General features: G+C 36.5%; 1 protein-coding gene across 8 annotated transcripts in view; it reads left to right on the top strand.

Moving 5' to 3' along the window:
• Nucleotides 1–18,439, top strand: part of LOC120423869 (fasciclin-1) — a 634,253-nt gene that overhangs the window by 579,495 nt on the left and 36,319 nt on the right. For 7 of the 8 annotated variants that reach the window (XM_052706257.1, XM_052706258.1, XM_052706256.1 and 4 more), the window contains exons 9-10: nt 14,298–14,387; nt 14,978–15,129. In XM_052706257.1, the coding sequence (XP_052562217.1) occupies nt 14,298–14,387; nt 14,978–15,129 (242 nt within the window). The remainder of the gene's footprint in view (nt 1–14,297; nt 14,388–14,977; nt 15,130–18,439) is intronic. The other variant, XM_052706263.1, reaches the window with a different exon arrangement.

An 18,439-nucleotide genomic window follows, 5' to 3' on the forward strand; every position in this document is an offset into this window, starting at 1 on the left:
TACACCGTAATGAAATCCAAAGCCAAATCAGCTGATTATTTTACGAATCCGGGAAATTTCTTTGCTTATACAATCGAATTAATACTAGATCAGATCAAATTATGCAGGATTAGTAAATATCAAATTTGCTAACATGTTATAGCTAAATGTATCATGATTGAGCATTAAATTATGTGAAATTATCTGATAAAACATTAAAAAAACAAAACCCTGATATCATTATCAATTTAATAAAATCTGAGAAAATATTCAGCCAACTTAATTCCTACAATAAATTTTCAATTCAACCTATCTCTAATTATTTAAAATAATCAAATAATAAAACATAAAATAACTGAGTTTCTGAATTTAAACATATTAAGGTCTCCAATTGCAATTATAAAATCAAAACTCTTTGAAGCAATCATGGAAAAATAACATCAATTTATCAAAATGCTCGTAAATTTGGGAGGGGCGCCAAATTGATGCTTCGCCAAGGGCGCCGTGGACCCAAGGTACGGCTCTGGGAATGTTATATGGACAAACTAATGATGCAAAATGGCTTCTTTGGGCATACCGAAGGCACCAAAAAAGTTTCAGTCGGATTAAAAAATACAAAAAAAATCGAATGACCGAAATCTGAGAGAACTGCTCATATATATAATTTATGCACAATTCAAGATTTAAAAATTATGAAAAAATGTTCTTGTAACTTCGATTTTTTAATTGGAACAGATTATGGCCACGTGAACACTAAATGGTTAAATTAAAAATAATATTTGGGAAATTCAACTTTTAATGACAAAAAGTGTTTTATTCCGTTTGCCTTTTTTCAAGATACGAATTACCGACCAAAAATTACTCAAATTTTATTACCTCAGGTGCATTATATACTCTTGGGAAAAAAGTCAACACACTGTTCCAAAAACACACTTCAAACTCTTTCGAGTCACCCACAACTTCTCCCTAATACCTGATGTGTGTGATACAAGTCCTTACCCGAATCGTCGTCTACGTTTTATTAGCAATTCCCAACCGCGTCAATTTCCCAGGCCACTTTATGCTACCGAGCTACAGCTGCTGGAAATGTATGCTCGAATTCACTTTTTCGTCGGAGCCCTCCCACCTTGGGACCTTGGGACGAGAAAACTTTTACGAGCTTTCCCTCCATATTGGCACATATTTTGTGCGATTTTTTTCTTCTATTTTTTTGCAAGAGTCAAAAAAGCTGATTTTTTTAAGTAAATTTAAATTTCAAAAATATGCATGAAGCTGTTTTATTAAAAAAAAAAAGAAAATTCACTGTTATAATTTTTAACAGTGCAAAATACCCTCCTCTCTAGAGATATTCGACTGAGGTGTAAAAATCATCAGCGCTGTTGTACTCGGGCACGTTATGAATATTTCTGGTGCGTCCGTTGAAGCAAGAAGCTTGTCAACGGAAAAAAAGCTGCTGCTTTCTCAGGGGACGTCATTGATTCCGGCTGCTGGAATTTCCAACGAAATTTGCGAAATCAGCTCACGTCAAACGTGTGACGGAGCCGTGTGACGACGTGCTGAAATTGAATGGGATCGATTTGCAGCAGTTGGAGATGATTTTACGGGGATGTTGCAATCAAGTTGCAAACATGTTGCAAACTTGTTGCAGTTAAGTTACGTTGATGTTGCAATACATGTTTGCCGTTTCAAACAATTGAAGATCGCTGAAAGATATCACCATTTTTCTTCATGGCATTAAAAGTATGAAATGTTGGCAATGCTCTTATAAATACGATTATTATCATTGTTGCTCGTTTTTCTTCCTGAAAGCTAGCACCCAGCATCGAGTCAAGATTTTTCCTTTTTTCACAAGAAAAACTCAGTTATGCTACCAAAAAAAGAAGCAAACAACCTTCTGTTTGCGTTCACTTTTTTCTACACACTCCCCAGTGAAGGAACACACACATCGATTCATGTCGTCACATACATCTGTTCAACGACAAAGAACGAAAAAGGGAAAAAAGCTGGCACATCGTATGGGCATAAATGCTAAGCTTCTTGGCATAAAATTTGCATCAAAATTTTGCCTCTCAAACTAGAACTGTGTGTGTGTGCTGCTGAGTACCCTACCGATATACTGTAAAGAAGGGCGATTTTGAAAAAATACTTGAAAAAAAATCATGGTTCCGAAAACTATTTGTAGCGAAACGCGTAGCTTGAAACTCGGGCAAGACAGTGAGCAAAAGAACAACTCTCATGTTCCTCTCAATCCTCTCTTGCTTCCTCTGCTTTGTTTTTGTGTTTGAGCGAAGCAGAAGAGGCGCACGAGAAGAATCTAGAAAATGAGAGTTGCTCTCTTGCTCACTGTCTTTCGTTCATGTCGTGATTCGTTCAATCATTAAAAATTCAATTTTTCAAAATTCTCCAAACAACAGTATCCATGATATTTTTTTCCCTGAGATCAAATCGGAAAGAGGCTCCACGTTTTTTTCTCACGCTGTTCACTTTCACCAGAATCGATTGAACGTGAAAAAAAGAAAAGCCGATGTAAGCGTCCCCTACAAAGGCCTCCTCCCCTCCAGGGAGGACGAAAGGCCAAAAAGCTACGTGTCCTACATGTCAGCTAACATATGTGTGTCTCCGAAAGCTGGTCGAACACACCGGCTTGGAAGCATCTGGCGCCATCCCCCTCCTTCCGATTATGGTTCATGTCGATTTCGGTTCGTTTTTGGGAAGCAAGGACAAAGACCGCGGGGAAACTTACTCACACTCAGGCGTAATCGATATGAATATAAATTTACCGGTAAATGTGACGTGTGTCGTCGTCGTCGCACAGAAGAACATCAATTGAGAAGTGAATAGAATTGTAATAATATTACCGGCTTCAGTTTTTTTTTCACGGAATTCCTGTTTGGAGTGGTGCTTGGAAAATTTTCATAATGTTCTCCGTCTAGCACTTCCAGAAAAGTGGTAAAATTTTATTATTTTGAAGGATTCTTTTGTTTGATTTGCTAGCGATTGAATTCCTGATGGTGCTTTCCAAAAAAGTTTACATCTTCTTTATTAAACTACACTGGAATAAAAAAAAAGTACCAAATTCCTCAAATTTCCTCCTTTCCTTATTTAGTAATTTGGATATTCGGATTACTAAATAAGGAATGGAGTCAAAATTCATAGTATTTAGGAATTTGGTACTTTTTTTATTTCAGTGTATGAATTAAACCGTCTTATCTCCACTACGATTTGCTATGTTCAACTGACATTTGTTGGCAAACATCTCACCTTAAAATTGTTCCTGTTTATAGGTTTTTTTTTTTGTTTTTTTTTTCTTCTATTTTGTTGATTTTTTTAATTGGCTCAAACTTTGTGAAGGCCTCCCCACGACCAAAAGGCCATTTTGTGTCATTGGTTCACCCATATAAGTCTCCATACAATTTTGGCAGTTGTCCATACAAAAATGGTACGTAAAAATATTTGGTGTCTTCGGCAGAGTTGTCCCCGAGCAGACGGAAATAACTTGGGAATAATTTTTTTTTTGATATTTGAAAATACAAGGCCAATAACATATTATGTTATTTATAACAAAATTTGTTATTCATCGTTATGTTTTTTTTTTTTGAAATTGGATTGTTATTGTAATAACAGTCTAATAACATTTAAGTTATTCTTCTAACAAATCTAGAGGGTGACGAGCGGGAATTCCCGGGAAAAAATACCCGGGAAATCGACCATTTTTGAACCTCTCGATTCCCGGGAAATTTGGTCGAGACTCCCGGGAAATTTTAAACTTATAAATATCGAAGCAAAATTATATAAACTAATCAGTCCCTAAGTTAATTTCGCTGTATCAAGGTATTTTTTTTTAATGTCAATATTCATTTTGTGTTTCACGTCAACCTCAATATTAAATTATATTTTGGGAGAAAAAAATCTGGCAGCCTTTGTAAAGTTATTGTCCGCCAATTGTAAACATTCGGGTTTTCCTAATAACTGTAAATATTTCTTCAATTAATATTTACAGTTGACCTTAAAAAGGAAAAAAAAAACAAGTTTAAATTGTTGCTTGAGACGTTATTTATCATATTGCAAAAATCCCGATACTGAGAAATTATATATTATTCGTAAACATTTTGAACTAAAATTCCCAGTCAGTCCCAGAGTCCCAAAAAGCTCAAGAAACAATCTTGTATTTGCAGATTTAGAAAAAAAAAATCATAAGGTAGATATAGTTCCTCTAAATAATGAGGATACTTCAATTAACGTTTCATAGAATTAGTAAGAATCAATTGTAAGTAAATTAATTTAAAAAACTTTTTTTAACTATCCTTTAAATTATTGCCACTATTGGCATAGTCAAAAAAAATAGCTCCCGGGTCCCGGGAATTCCCGGGAAATGGCCAAATTCAACTCTCGATTCCCGGGATATTGAAAATCTCGAGAATCGTCACCCTCTAAACAAATCTTTGTTATTATTTTTTATTATCCGATCATCTCAATAAAAGTTGGCGGTATTCTTCCATAACAAAAAATGTTAATCTCAAGTTGTTCTGGCTTTCAACCAATATCAGACCAATAACAAATTTTGTTATGATAACATAAGCTGTTATTAAACTCTTATGTAAAAATGGATTTTTCATGGATGGATTTTTTTAGCAGTATTTGTTATTGAAAGTGCATGGACTATTCAGACAATTATAGGCATACGGATTTTTTTGCCGATTTTTCTGTTAACTTTTTTTCAGAGCAGAGCAATTCTCTACCAAAACCGGAAATGGATTTTATTTGTATTTTTTTATTTGGCTCAAACTTTGCGGGGGCCTTCCCTATAACCAAAGAAGCTATTTTGTGTCATTGGTTCACCCATACAAGTCTCCATACAATTTTGGCTGCTGTCCATACAAAAATGGTACACCCAAAGTTGAAGAACGAGGGGAAAGTCCTCCCGAAAAGAAACGTGAGGAAAATACTATTTTGCGTGAGTAAAGACCTCTCGCGTGTTCATTCGTTCATTGACGAGTTCATCCTATTGAGTGGCTTATATGGATAAATGACCACCATTTAGTCACCGAACCATGGTGGCCTATACGACAAAGACACGGTTCAATAAGCCGAAGGTCTTGGGATCGAATCTCGGTACCGGTACTTTTTTTTTGAAAGATAAACTTTTTTGGAAAATGAACCCATGAGTAAAGTACTCAAGGCAATTTCGGGATTTATCCTCTCCGTCCGCACACAGTACCATTTTACTACCGAATCGTGCTCTTTATCCTCTCGTATGCCGATGCCCAGTTCTGGGTGTACATATGTAAATATTCAAAAAGCTGTAACTTTTGAGTGAATTTTCTGATCAATTGTTGTAAAAGTTGTAGGTATTATTGAGGACAATTGAGAAAAAATAGGTACACGAAAAAAAAAATTGCGGATTTTTTAATCAACTTTTTTTTCACAAAAACTCAATTTCCCAAAATACGTATTTTTTTATTTTCGAGATTTTTTGATATGTTTTAGGGGACAAAAATCCACAACTTTTGAGCCATAGAGAAACATAGTCAAAAACCTGCCGCTGAGTTATGATTTTTTGAAAAAATAGTGATTTTTGGAAAAAATTGAAATTTCATGCGAAAACAAATTTGACGTTATTTTTTAATGCAAAATTGAATTTGCAATCGAAAACTACTTTACAGATTTTTTGATAAAGGGCTCCGTTTTCAAGATATAGCCACCGAAAGTTTGATTTTAGCGAAATATTTGCAGTTTTTCGATTTTAAAAAATAGTGACCATGAGTGACCATTTCTAAAAATATTTTTTTTTGAAAAGTTCAGAAAATTTGCTATAAAATTGTCTAAGAGACATTGAAGATTGGACCTCGGGTTGCTGAGATACAGCCGCTTTAAGAAAAAAAAAACACGAAAATTGAAGTTTTCTAAGTCTCACCAAACAACCCACCATTTTCTAATGTCGATATCTCAGCAACTAATGGTCCGATTTTCAATGTTAAAACATGAAACATTCGTGAAATTTTCCGATCTTTTCGAAAAAAATATTTTGAAATTTTTTTAATCAAGACTTACATTTTCAAAAGAAGGAGCGGCCGTGGCTGACTGGTTACGGTGTTCGCTTTGTAAGCGAATGGTTCTGGGTTCGATTCCCATCTGCTTCCAACGAGAAAGTTAAGAACACATAAATTTGAAATGTTGAATATGAACGAAAAATCAAAGTCGCTCGAGGCGGGGTTCGATCCTCCGTCCTTTGGATTGGTAAGCAAAAATGCTAACCACTAGGCCATGACGACTTGGTGAGCGTAGACTGGAATTAGGAATACTGTTACAGAGAGCGAGTTGTGGCGCTATAACCACGGCAAATAGTGTCCAGGGCATTCGTGGAAATACAATGTCCCATCCTAGAGGGTCCCGGAGTACCAAACCTTCTTAGCATGGTGCTCCCAACGAATACAACCAAAAATCTCGGAGCGTATGGTGGTGTGTCCCCACGCTTCTTCCTCCCCTGTCGATTCAGAATTGTGTTGTTGTTCGAACACTCAGTGCTCAAACTCAACCCAATTACGAGTCATCTCTGCGATACGGCTTTACGCAGTAGGCCTGGCCGCTTTAACGCTTGTGATGTTTCAATGCATTCTAATGCAATGGCGCACTGCAAATGTTAATAAATGACAAGAAGAGTGCTAGGCGTCATCTAACCTAAGGCACTCTCCAGGATCCCTTCGAAAGATTGGCTGCGCTAGGGTCTGATTAGATTAGATTAGATTAGATTCAAGACTTACATTTTCAAAAGGGCCAAACATTAAATATTACGCCCATTTAAAATGCTAGTCTCGATTTAAAAAAATTTAAAATATTTTTTTCGAAGAGATCAAAAAATTTCAAATAAAAAAATACACAAAATAAAAACGGTCGAAATCGGCCGATTTCGTAGAGAGTTGCTCAGCATGCCTTTTTTATTTTTTTTACATGTTTTAGGAGACAAACAACCACAACTTTTCAACCATAGAGAAGTAGTGGACAAAAAATTGCAAAAAAACAGCACGAGTCGTACATTTATCAAACGAGGTTCACCGAGTTTGTTAAATACGACGATTGCCGATAAAATCAAGTTTTGCAACGAGTTCCAAACAACATTTGTTGCAATTTCGAAAGACACCCGTTGAGTGGAATTATAAGTCAAATGTTCATAAACTTTGTCAATAAACCGTGTGTCCAAAAAAAATTTTGAAAACTATTATTTTTCCAAACAAGTGCTGAAAAGTTCAACTTTTCAGCATCCATTTTAGTGCTGAAATATATTATATATTATAATATATTTTTTGACCATCTTTTCGTTATTTTGCAAAAAATCGCATCTCTGAACCAGATTTGGCACCACCACACACTATGGCTCTTAAAGTCCCATAAAAAATATCCAAAACTCAAATCATAAAAAAAAACATTGTAAATCCAAATTTAAGTGAATAAAAAGTTAAGTAAAGATATAGTTAATTTTTTTAGAGTGTTCCTATTTTTTCTGAATAGCCATAATTATAATCTTTATAATCTTTAACTTTAATTTATAATCTTCAGATTTAATTTTTTTTTTTTTTTTGTTGCAATCAAAATTGATTTTTAAGCAAACAGACCGATTTGCGGTACCCATTTTGTATGAACATCCTGCTAAATTTTATGAAGACTTATATGTTAAATCTTATTATGCAAAAGACTCCATAGGTTATGCTCGGGCAACATTTCATAAAAAGCATAAAACGCTAGAAAATTTCCAATAATTTCCCTGCCGGTCTGCGGAAATTGGATTGAAAGTACACATGGAATGCTCACAAATTTTTCAAATTATCCTGCTGTTAACAGTTTCTTAAACAACTCAAACTTATTACTTGCTTAATTTTTTTTATGTAAGATATTAAGTGTCATAATTGCTTAATATTTAAAATTTGTCTAAAGGTTTGAAAAGTCTTTGAACGTTGATAATAAAAGTCTATGTTTTATGGGAAATTTTCAAAGGTTTATTTAGTTTAAATACTTCTGTGATTTCGTGAAGGTACATGATTTTAAGAAGCTTTACATTTTAATAAAATTGATCAAACAGTTATCAGAAAATTTTGACTCATTTAACTGTTTAATTTATTGAGATCAAATTGCTTTTCTTCAAAAACCATGCGTCTCCATCAAACCACAAAAGCATCAACATTTTTAAGGAGGAGCCGCATGGTGCTTCCTTGGTTGAACCGCTCTCAAAGTTCTCTTCTTTCAAAAATTTCACACTGGTTTCAAACTTCCAAGTCCACTACACAATCCCCTCTACAAAACTTCCAAAGCTGTGCCAACCCCACTTTCAAGGTGGTTCGTTGAAGTTGAAGAATTTTCCACTTCAACACCATGTGGTGGATGCTAAGCAGATTTTTTTTTAGCTTTTGTGAATTAAATTCCAGCTAGCTTTATTCAAATTTACGCCAGAAAAAGCTCGCCAACAACCTAAAGCTCACATTTCACGATACCGGGATTGTATTTTACTCATGGTTTTGGTTTCTTGGTAGGGCAATAATTGCCACGATAATGTCTAGAATTACACGTTTGTGTGTGTTATAATAATGCCTCAAACAAATTGTGTTGTATTATACTCCCAGGAATTAATTACAGTCCAAATTGATTGCAATTTTGCAAACTTCAAAACCTGGTGAAATCCAACCTGAAAACGTTATTGTTTCGCGGAAATTGTCAGTTTTCGCATGGAATTCGCACAATTGGATGAAAAGCCAGCGAGCAATGTTATTGCATCTGTTTCGGAGCAGAGTTTCAGCTTTGTTATGTTTTTGTGTCTGCAATTCGATATTGGTTTCAGCTGCGGGCACGTAAATTCCATTATTTTTTTCCGCGTGGTTCGAGGAACTATGGAAATCGAAACATTTCCCACTAGCTGGAATGCATAAATTTTGCTCTTCTTTGTTGTATGGAATGAGCATTGTTTCAATTGAAAATTACCTGGAACAGTTTAATTTGTTAAAAGTTCGCCTTTTTTTGTGAAAAAATTACCATTAATTTGTATCAGTAAAAATTATGCAAAAATCAATTTTCCTGTGCTCATTTCGAACTTGTCAAGTCGCATTACTCTCCGAATCCCACAAATGATTTCGCACAACGGAAAATCATTAAATAACCGCCGAATAATTTCGATTTTCGGCCGCCATTTCGCATCAAAGTCCACGTCAGTATAAATTCCGGGGGGTGAGGGTTGCAAAAATAATAATAACCCAATCCGGCAGCCTCGGGAAGCTCATGAAATATTTATAAATTGGAATTAATTTGTCCCAGCCCGACTTGCTGCTACTGGCTGGCAACACGGGCGTGAAAATTGTCAATTAATTACAACGGCGCATCTCGTCGGAGTTCGGGTTGCCAAATTGATTGCTTTTCACCACGTGTTTACCGACTGCAAATTTGCACAATCAGTGCAGTGGTGGCTCACTTTTGCAGCAACGTGTGACAGTGCTGCCAGGCTCGACCAATTAGTGCAAATAATAATTGAATTAAAATGCGTAATCTGTAATCTGTGATAATGCTCATTTCCGTGCTTTTCCTTCTCCGGACAAGTATAATTCACGTTTGACGGAATCGTGGTGGCTTTATTCTGCGAAAATGACCAGAGGGTTGAGCAAGCGAAAACGAAAAAAAAACTCAAATTAACATCATAGTTCCATGAATTACATCGCCCACACAATGGATGTTATTTTTGGGTACGTGTGTGTGTGTGCGAAAGCGATAAAACTTTTTGACAGATTGCAAAAGTACAGTGAAAATGCCCCGTCAGCAGGATTCGACGTTTGGCGTTTTCGGCGTAATTGCATGATTTAATTTGATTCACCTGTCAGTTATTTTAGCCCGGGAATTAACTGCAAAAAAAATGAGGATTTAATTTGCAGAGTACGGGGAATTAAATACAATTCTCGGCTATGGCGAAATGTCTCATGTTACTTTTGATTATTTAATTTTGTAATTAATGTCAGTTTCACAAACCACAATTACTAGAAATATAATAAAAGTATATTTAATATAATCAAAATTAAGTTTTAATTAGGGCCAAGCAACCCTGTTTTAAGCTGTGAGTACATACTTTGAAAAAATCAATGTCGACTGTTCTAATAACAAATCCTTCAGAGGGGTATTTTCTTATGAGCCATAAACCATGTTACGAGTTCACCATTTTTTGATAATCTATGTAAAATTTTCCGAGGAATCTGATAAAAATATTTTCAGACATAGGCTCTTTGGTTCCGAGACCTTCAAAAGAGCATTTTAAGTTTTCATTTGACCTTTTCAAATGTTAGGCTAGATATTTGAAACTTTTAGTTATTTTTCCTTAAAGCCTATCATTTTAACTTTTTCTCATCAATAAATTCATTTGCATTTAATGACAAATATAGACTAAAACACTAATAGTTTACACCTCTGTTAGAACATAGTAAATTGTTTTAAAAATTTTGAATTAAAGGTGACAATTTTTGGGAACATAATTGAGCAGTTCTCCACCAAACCCGGAAATGGATTTTACTTATATTTTTTTATTTAGCTCAAACTTTGTGGGGGCCTTCCCCATGACCAAAGAACTAATTTTTTGTCATTGGTTCACCCATCCAAATCTCCATACAATTTTGGCAGCTGTTCATAAAAAATGGTACGTAAATATTTAAAAATCTGTAACTTTTAAAGGTCTTCGGCAAAATTCACGAAAATTCAATAACCCAACATCCGTATTTTTTTATTTATTTTTTACATGTTTTAGGGGACAAAAATCCGCATCTTTAAAGCCGTTCAGAAGTATGGACCAAAATTTGGCCGACGAGTTATAATTTTTCGAATTTGCAATCGAAAAGTACTTTACATTTTTTTGATTAAGTGCACCGTTTTCAAAATATAACCATTCAAAGTAATTTTTTTCTGAAAATTCCGGTTTTTTATTTTTTCAAACAGTGTCCATGATTTTCCATTCCTGAAAAAAAAATCGTTCGAAAAGTTCAGAAAATTTCCTACAATTTCGTCTAAGAAACATTGAAGATTGCAAAATGGTTGCTGAGATACAGCGGATAAAAGAAAAAGAAAAAGGAAAAGTGATTTTTTTAAGCCTCACCCAAACAACCCTCCAATTTCTAATGTCGATATCTCAGCAGCATGCACAGTGGTCCAGATCGCAAAATTAAGTGGAAAATGGATTTTTCGCAAAATTGTGAAGTTTTAGAGCTTTGGTGTCTTCAAAAGAGTTGTTGCAAATGGAAAGGGCAACTTTTGATTTGGTTGGAAATTAGGGTGGTTCACTATTAGGGTGATTTTGAAAATCTAACTTTTCAGGAATATTTTTGGGATTTTTTTTGTCTTCTAGAAAATTGTTGGGCTTGCCAATCCAAGCAACTTTGTCGAAGACACCAAAATTTTATCTCGTAATCTACGCCTTCTACGACCAAATTTATAGAAAGCATCTGAGCCACCTTAAAAAATCAGTTTTTCGAACGTGGCAATTGAGGGTTAAGTTTTAGAGAAAAGTGATATTCGGGGCACTTTTAGAGCTCTTAAAAACAAAACCAAATATTTTTTGACAAGTCAATTTGGACTTAAGGGTCAAAATTTACAAATATCTCGAAAAGGCGCAAGCCAAATTTTAAGCGCCAGGTTGCATTAGAAAGAGGAGTTCAGCACTACAAACGCTGTAAAAATCTTAGGGGTGTTTTTCTTTAAACTCGAGATATCTCCATTTGAAAAAGTCTAATTTTCAAGGGAAGCCCATATGGGACCACCCTAACGAAATTCGAAAAATTTTCAAATATATCTTTTTCCATGTTATTTTGCCAGCAGAATCTGAATCTGCGCTAAGAATTGAGCTTAAGTATGGAAAACTGATTTTTGGTCATATTTTTTTTCGTATGGACAATTGCCCATGAGGGGGGGGGGGGGGGTCTTGAGATTTCCGAAAAAGTGTCCAAAAATAATAATAACTAGCTTTTGCAGTTTTTGAGTGTTGAAAAAATTTCAGAATAAAACAAATAGATGTTTCGTGCAAATCTGCCTTCGTCAAAATTTTAAAGAAAAAAAATTAAATCTAATTATTTTTCATTTTTGTAAGATTCCATACAAATTGGTACAAAAATACAAACACAAAAATGGTATCTAAACATTCTAGAATTTGTATCTTGAGAACAAAATTTCTGATCAATTTGGTGTTCTCATCAAAGTTGATACTATTGGACAATTTGAGAAAAAAGTTCAAATTATCAAAAAGATTTGCATAAAATAAATATTTTTGAAATTTTATTGTGGAAAAAATGTTGCAGACTTCTCATATATTGTCGAAAAAAAATTATTGCATTTTTTTAATGTGATACGTATTGCCAATCATAAAGCTGCTGACACGGAGAAAAAAAAATTCTCAACATCGTAAACATGCGTTCATGAAAATGGGAACCACAAACAAAGTGTTTAAATGGTTCCCATTTTCATGAACGCATGTTCACGATTTTGGGAACTCTTTTTTCTCCGTGTGAGATACAGTCACTTAAAGAAAAAGAAACAAAAATGAAGACTCAATTTTTAAATGCCGATATCTCAGCTACTGTTGCTTTGTCAACAAGTGAAACCATCCAAAAAATATATGAAAAAAAAGGACACACAAAAGTATACCGAGTAATAAAATTTTACAAGCATAGTTTTTTTGTGACAATCGTTTTATTTAAATAAAAATGTTAAGAGTATAAATGTTTTTTTTTTTTTTTAACGAATTGCTCTTACCAATAGTTACATAATTGCCGAAGACAACTTCCGGTCTCAAGATGATGAATCTGCAGTATTAAGATACACGTTTAAAATTTAGTATATTGCCTTCTTCACTGAGGTAAAGCTATAATCCTGCTCTAAAAATGAACTTTGTATAAAAACGTCGTAGACCCACCTTCATGTAAACGTATCGACTAAGAATCGAAAACTGAACAAATATCTGTGTGTATGTGACCAACAAACTAGCTCATGTTCCTCGGCACTGGCTGAACCGATTTGACACGAACCTGTTGCATTCGACTTGGTTTAGGGTCCCATAGATCGATTTTTATACAGATTGAAGTTTTGATATGTATAAAAATGTGTTTTCACATATATCCGGATCTCACTTAAATGTATGTAAACTATATCGGAGTCCATCATCCGACCCATCGTTGATTAGATTATTAAAAGACCTCTCCAACGAGTCCAACACATTGATGATCTGGCAACCCTGTCTCGAGATATGGTTACTTAAGTGACATTTATGTACTTTTTTGAAACCGGATCTCAATTAAATGTATGTAAACTATGTCCAGATCCATCATTAGTTAGATTATCAAAAGACCTTTCCAACGAGTCTAAGACATTCAAGATCTGGCATCCCTGTCTCGAGATATGGTCACTTAAGTGACATTTATGTACTTTTTTGAAGCCGGATCTCACTTAACTGTATGTAAACTATGTCCGGATCCACTTTCCTACCCATCGTTGGTTAGGTTATCAAAAGACCTTTCTAACGAGTTTAAAACATTGAAGAACTGGCAACCCTGTCTCGAGATATGGCCACCTAATTGATATTTATGTACTTTTTTATTCCGGATCTTAAAAAAAGATGAAATTTGTGTACACTGTACAGCCATTGTTGGTAATGAGTGAGGAAGACTCCAACCACATAGGTGGATTTAGTTAGTTTTTGTTTCTAATGGTAATATTAAATATTGTTGTATTAAATTTACAAATTTTCATAAAATATTTATTTTTTTTGCTTGAAGTTATTTTTTTTCAATTCTTACTTAAAGAATACTGAGTTCTTTAAGGGTGCACAGCAACGAAGGAAGTTGTTGTCTTCTTATACCAAAATAGTCAAACTTACGGACCCAATCCTGCAATATTGGGAATGTAAAATTAATCAAACTTTGTTGTAAATTACTTTGTGGACCGTACTTTAGGGGATGAATAAAAAAATATTTCGATAGTACCCGTAGTTTTGAAGATACTAAAATGTCTGTTACAAAAATCTGGGTGCAAAAGCTCTGGTTGATGTGCACCGTTAAGTACATTTGCTACGACACGGTTTTCTTGTCTATTATTAATTTTAAAAGTGTAAACAGACACCTTTGTCCGCTCCAATTAAAAAAAAAGTTCGCTTCGCACAATTCCTCGTTTCTGCACCAAATTCACCAAAAAAAAAATTAACCTTATGTATCTTCAGTGTACAAAGCATGCCCTCATTTGTACCTAAATATCCACACTCCATCAAAGCGATTAAGCGTTCTCACTAGCGTGTGTGTTGTCAAAATCAATTTTTGCAGCATTTTAAAAACCACGATTTCTACAAACACGACCAAGACGCCATAGAGGATGGCGAACAGTCTGTCCCATCTCACGCCCAGCCACGGAAGGCAAGAGTTTTTGTTTCATTTTGCTACTTTTTTAAATATTTTTTAAATAAACCCTGCATGAAAAATTTCGATGTGAATGAACTAAATGTCAAAATATCACTTTTAATTGCAGAAATCTCTCCAATTCAAACGCACCGATGCACCTCTTCCGACTAAACTTTTTTAAGTTTCTAAATTTTTCATTTTTGTTTCCGAATTAAACACAAAACCCCTGCCCTGTTGGAGTGAATCCAAACCAAAACGAAACCATTTCATGTTTGTTGAGTGTGAAACATACAGAACTTCACCAGAGTCAAACTCAAGAACCCGTTCTTCAAACTTTCTCTCCTTTCTTCGTCGTTTGTATTTGACTGTGTTTTTGGCTGTTTGTTTTCGTTTTTTTACCTTTCGAGAGAAAAAAAAAGAAAGATTTTTTTCCAAAACTACAACTACTTTTTAACTGTTTTTCTTTCCGAATTTTCCGTCGTCTCTTGCTCGAATAAAAAAACTCTTTTTCTCTACTGATTAATTTGTTTTCCTTCAAATAATAACCCAAAAATGACAAACAATTTGCTAACTTTACAATTTTATTACTTTTTCAAACCCCTTAGGAAAAAGAGGACGGCCCACTGTACAAGTTCTACGAGCTGATTGCCGACTACGCGCCGGACTTTTTCAAAACGATGGCCAACCTGCAGCAGATGACGCTGTTTGCACCCAGCAACGAAGCCCTCAGCCATCCGATTGTGGGAAATTTCATCAGGTTAGTAAAACTTTGAATTTTCTTATTTGATACAGTGAAAATCTAAAATCTTGCAAATCTCTAGCGTAACAATAATTTTGTAAAAAAAAAGGATTTATGCTTCATCAAAATTTTAGCACAACTAATTTCAGCATCGTTTTAAGTGCACCTAGCAATTTTAAAATACTTCGCTTGCCAGCAAATCACTCTCTAGCGACTATCTATAGATGCTTTTCAAAACGTCGAAACTAGCTTATTTAAAGTGACTCATGCAACTGAATGTTAAAAGTTTGATAGTATTTAAAACCAGAGAAAAATTGAATTGATCTATAATCAAGATTACTTTGGTTTGCTTATTTTCTTATTTTTTAAAATTCTGACGAGGTTGGAATAAACAATAATTCCATTTCCAATCCCCCTTTAGATCAACGTTTTTTAAAATTCAAAAAAAAACCAATGGAAAAATCGCATGCAAATGCCCATAACCTTTGTGTACAATTTTTGTAAACAGCAAAAAAAGTTGAAACCGACGGGATTTAAATCCAGCACCAACAGTAAGGATTGGCGCCTTAGCCTCCTCGGCCATCAGCCCGATGAAGAATGGAAAGGATAAACGCATATATCAACTTGACATTTCGGTCAAGTAGGTTTCCCATAATGAAAAGCTACATGTTTCTGGGTGTAATATAACATAAAATTTCATAAAATTATTAAAAATTATTTTTTTTTTTTTTTTTGTTGCCCAATGGGCATTGGGTTAAGTTCACTGCGACCACCTGAGAAGGCTATCTTTTGTGATGTACCCTGGTTACTGTCCATACTACAAATTACTCGTATCCATTGGATCGGAAGACGAGGGGTTATTTTGCAGACATGGTTTATCCCAATTCGGCGCAATACAGTCGATAAACTGTATGACCTTCTTGGGATGGGTGTGGTGCCATACATCGTACGGCGTAAGAAGGTGCGATCCAAAGAACCGCAGCCTTCGAGACACAAGTGCTCCGCAGAAGCAGAGTAAATGTGCCGAGCTTTCCAGCTCAGTTAAACAAAAACGACAGAGGTTGTTAGGCCACCTGCCGATTTTGTGCAGGTGATATCTGGCAGGACAATGTCCTGTTAGAAGCCCTGCGAGTATTCGTAGTTCCCTACGGTTTAAGCCAAGAAGTTTCCTGGCAATTGAAGGACTTGGAGTGATAAAAGTTTTAGCTTGTCTCAATCCTCGCATCTCGCCCCAGATTGAAGCGATTTGCAATTGTCCCCAATTAGTTATTTCTTGCTTCACGGCACTTTTTGAGATTCCAAGGAACGGCTCGGGACCCACGAAGATGTTTGATGAGCCTTGTCTAGCAAGTTCATCAGCCATTTCGTTGCCTTCAATGCCGCAGTGCCCTGGGACCCAAAACAACATGACTCTGTTATGCCGAGAAGCAAGTTCCCTGAGGGAAGCGACGCACTCCCAAACAAGTTTGGATTCGCATTTAGAGGATTTTAATGCCTATAGTGCAGCTTGGCTATCCGAGAAAATACCGATTTTTGCGTGTCTATAATTTCTCATAATACACGTCCTCGCACAGATGTGTATGGCATACACTTCTGCTTGAAAAACGGTAGGCCACTTTCCCATAGATATGGTTTCCCTGGTTCGAGGACCGAAGACTCCAGCTCCAGTAGAAGTGCCCATTTTTGAACCATCCGTAAAGAAACGAATAGTTCCTTCTGGAAGTGTAGGTCCTCCATTACTCCACATTTGGCGATTTGTTTCAATCACCTCATATGGAATGTCCATGTTGAGCCTCACCTCCATGCAGTCCGAGACTGAAGTTGCAAGGGGGGAAATGTCAAAAGCCTTCACGATCCGCGAGTGACCCGTTCCATCTCCTTCCACCCAGTTGTTACACCGTTGTAGTCGTAGAGCGCCAAGCGCTGCCTCCTGCTTCACATGTAAATGTAAAGGCAGAATGCATAGCATGGCTTCCATGGCCGCGGTGGGGGTTGTTTTCATTGCACTCGTTACAGAGAGACATGCCAGTCGTTGGAGCTTGGTCAGCTTCGACTGACATGTCTTCTGTTCAGTCTTCGGCCACCAAACGGTCGACGCATAGGTTACCCTAGGTCGGGCGATGGTGGTGTAAGACCAGAATGCAAGTTTCGGTTTAAGGCCCCAGGTTTTGCCGAGCATTTTGTTGCACGCCCAGATAGCAGTAGTTGCCTTCTTTACCGCATAGTCCAGATGTGCATTCCAGTTCAGCTTTTTGTCAAGGATTACTCCTAAATATTTGACCTCAGAACTGAAGGTCAGTTGGGTTCCTTTCAAGGTAGGCGGCCTAAGGTCGTGTTTCCTCCTGTTAGTAAACGGGATTATCACGGTTTTGTTGGGGTTTATTGTCAGCCCTTCCTGCTCACACCACGACATGGTGCAGTTTAGAGCTGACTGTAGACGGTCCGATAACGTTCCGTCATACTTCCCCCGGATGATTAAGACTACGTCGTCAGCATATCCAATGACTTCGTAGCCGAGTAGTGTAAGTTTTCTTAGAAGACTATCTACCACCAGCAGCCAAAGCAAAGGAGAGAGTACCCCCCCTTGCGGACAGCCTTTGGCTGCTGTTATTGTGATAGATGTGTCTCCTAGCGATGCTGAAATCTCTCTGCTCGTAAGCATAGCATGAATCCAGCTCGCAGTTGTTCCATCGACGTTCCTCGACCGGAGCGCTTCGTTGATGGCTGTGTACGAAGTGTTATCGAAGGCACCCTGAATATCAAGAAAAGCACAAAGTGCAGATTCTTTATATTTCAGTGCGTTCTCGATACGTGACACTAACGCGTGTAGGGCAGTTTCGGTCGATTTGCCCGCTTGGTATGCATATTGGTGTTTATGCAAAGGGAAGTCCTTCAAGAACTCCGCCCGGATGTGGTTATCCGTGATTTTCTCCATAAGCTTGAGCAGCGTCACTGTCAGACTTATGGGTCTGAAGGCTTTTGGCATCGTGGGGTCACTTCTGCCGGCCTTAGGTATGAAGATCACCTTAACTTTGCGCCAGCTTCGAGGGATGTAGCCCAGGGTGAAGCTGGCTCGAAGTAAGTTGATCAACTCAGCCATTATGGTGTCGGCTGCTTTTTGGAGAAAGATTGGAAGGATGCCGTCGGGTCCTGCAGCCTTCAGTGGTTCAAATGTGCCGAGGGCCCATCTGATTGAAGACTGGTTAAACATTCGACGGGCTAGGTGGACTGACTCTCTTGATGGTCGACACCATACGCCATCTGCAGTCCGGGTACTAGCTGCATCCTCCTCTCTTTCAGTTGATTCTGGAAAGTGCGTACTCATGAG

Source organism: Culex pipiens, chromosome 1, assembly GCF_016801865.2.
Source record: "Culex pipiens pallens isolate TS chromosome 1, TS_CPP_V2, whole genome shotgun sequence".
NCBI lineage: Eukaryota > Metazoa > Arthropoda > Insecta > Diptera > Culicidae > Culex > Culex pipiens.